The 922-nt window shown below is 63.9% G+C and overlaps 1 protein-coding gene across 1 annotated transcript in view; it reads left to right on the top strand.

Moving 5' to 3' along the window:
- LOC107307541 (spectrin beta chain, non-erythrocytic 2-like) overlaps nucleotides 1-922 on the top strand; it is a gene marked incomplete at its 5' end in the record, with an annotated part of 24800 nt that overhangs the window by 21124 nt on the left and 2754 nt on the right. The window contains one exon of the mRNA XM_032441874.1: nucleotides 22-148. Coding sequence (XP_032297765.1) covers nucleotides 22-148 — 127 coding nt within the window. The remainder of the gene's footprint in view (nucleotides 1-21; nucleotides 149-922) is intronic.

Here is a 922-nt window from a genome sequence, read left to right as displayed (position 1 = left end):
TGGGGGGGGTGGGATCCTGAGTGGACCCTTCCAACACCCCCCCCCGTTGTCCCCCCAGCTGTGGGTTCAGGAGCGCCTCCCCATGGCCGCCTCCACCGACCACGGCAAGGACCTGCCCTCGGTGCAGCTCCTCATTAAGAAGAACCAGGTGGGTCCGGGGGGGGGGGCTGAAGGTGGGGGTCCCACCCCACGACCACCCTATGGGGGTCTCCATATTCATCTACCCCATCTATGGGGGTCTCCATATCCACCTACCCCTCTATGGGGGTCTCCATATCCACCTACCCCATCTATGGGGGTCTCTATACCCCCCATCCCCCAGTGGGGGTCTCCATACCCCCTACCACCCCCCAGAGCCCCAACCCCCCTATGGGGGTCTCCATATCCATCTACCCCCCTATGGGGGTCTCCATATCCATATACCCCTCTATTGGGGTCTCCATACTCCCCCCCTCCCCCCCATCCCCCTGTGAGGATCCCCATACCCCCTCCCACCCCCCAGCCCCCAGAAGGGGTCTCCATACTCACCCAACCCCCCTATGGGGGTCTCCATATCCACCTACCCCCTCTATGGGGGTCTCCATATCCATCTACCCCTCTATGGGGGTCTCCATATCCCTCCCACCCGCCAATCTCCTCAGCTCCCCTATGAGGGTCTTCATAACCCCAACTCCCCTATGGGGGTCTCTATACCCCCCAGCACCCAGTGGGGATCCCATAACCCCTCCATCCTCCCTATGGGGGTCTTCACACTCCACAACCCCCCCCACCCCCTCACGGGGGTCCCCACTCCCCCCTCACTTTACCCACCCCCCATATTCTCCCCCCCACCCCCTCAATGTGGGTCCCACCCCCCGAGTCCCTCACTATGGGGGGGTCTCCACACCCCCACACCCCCCCAATGGGGGTCCCCATACCCCCC

Source organism: Coturnix japonica, unplaced genomic scaffold (genome assembly GCF_001577835.2).
Source record: "Coturnix japonica isolate 7356 unplaced genomic scaffold, Coturnix japonica 2.1 chrUnrandom660, whole genome shotgun sequence".
Taxonomy (NCBI): domain Eukaryota; kingdom Metazoa; phylum Chordata; class Aves; order Galliformes; family Phasianidae; genus Coturnix; species Coturnix japonica.
The sequence above is the reverse complement of the archived record's forward strand: the minus strand, read 5'-3'. Positions and strand labels throughout refer to the sequence as shown.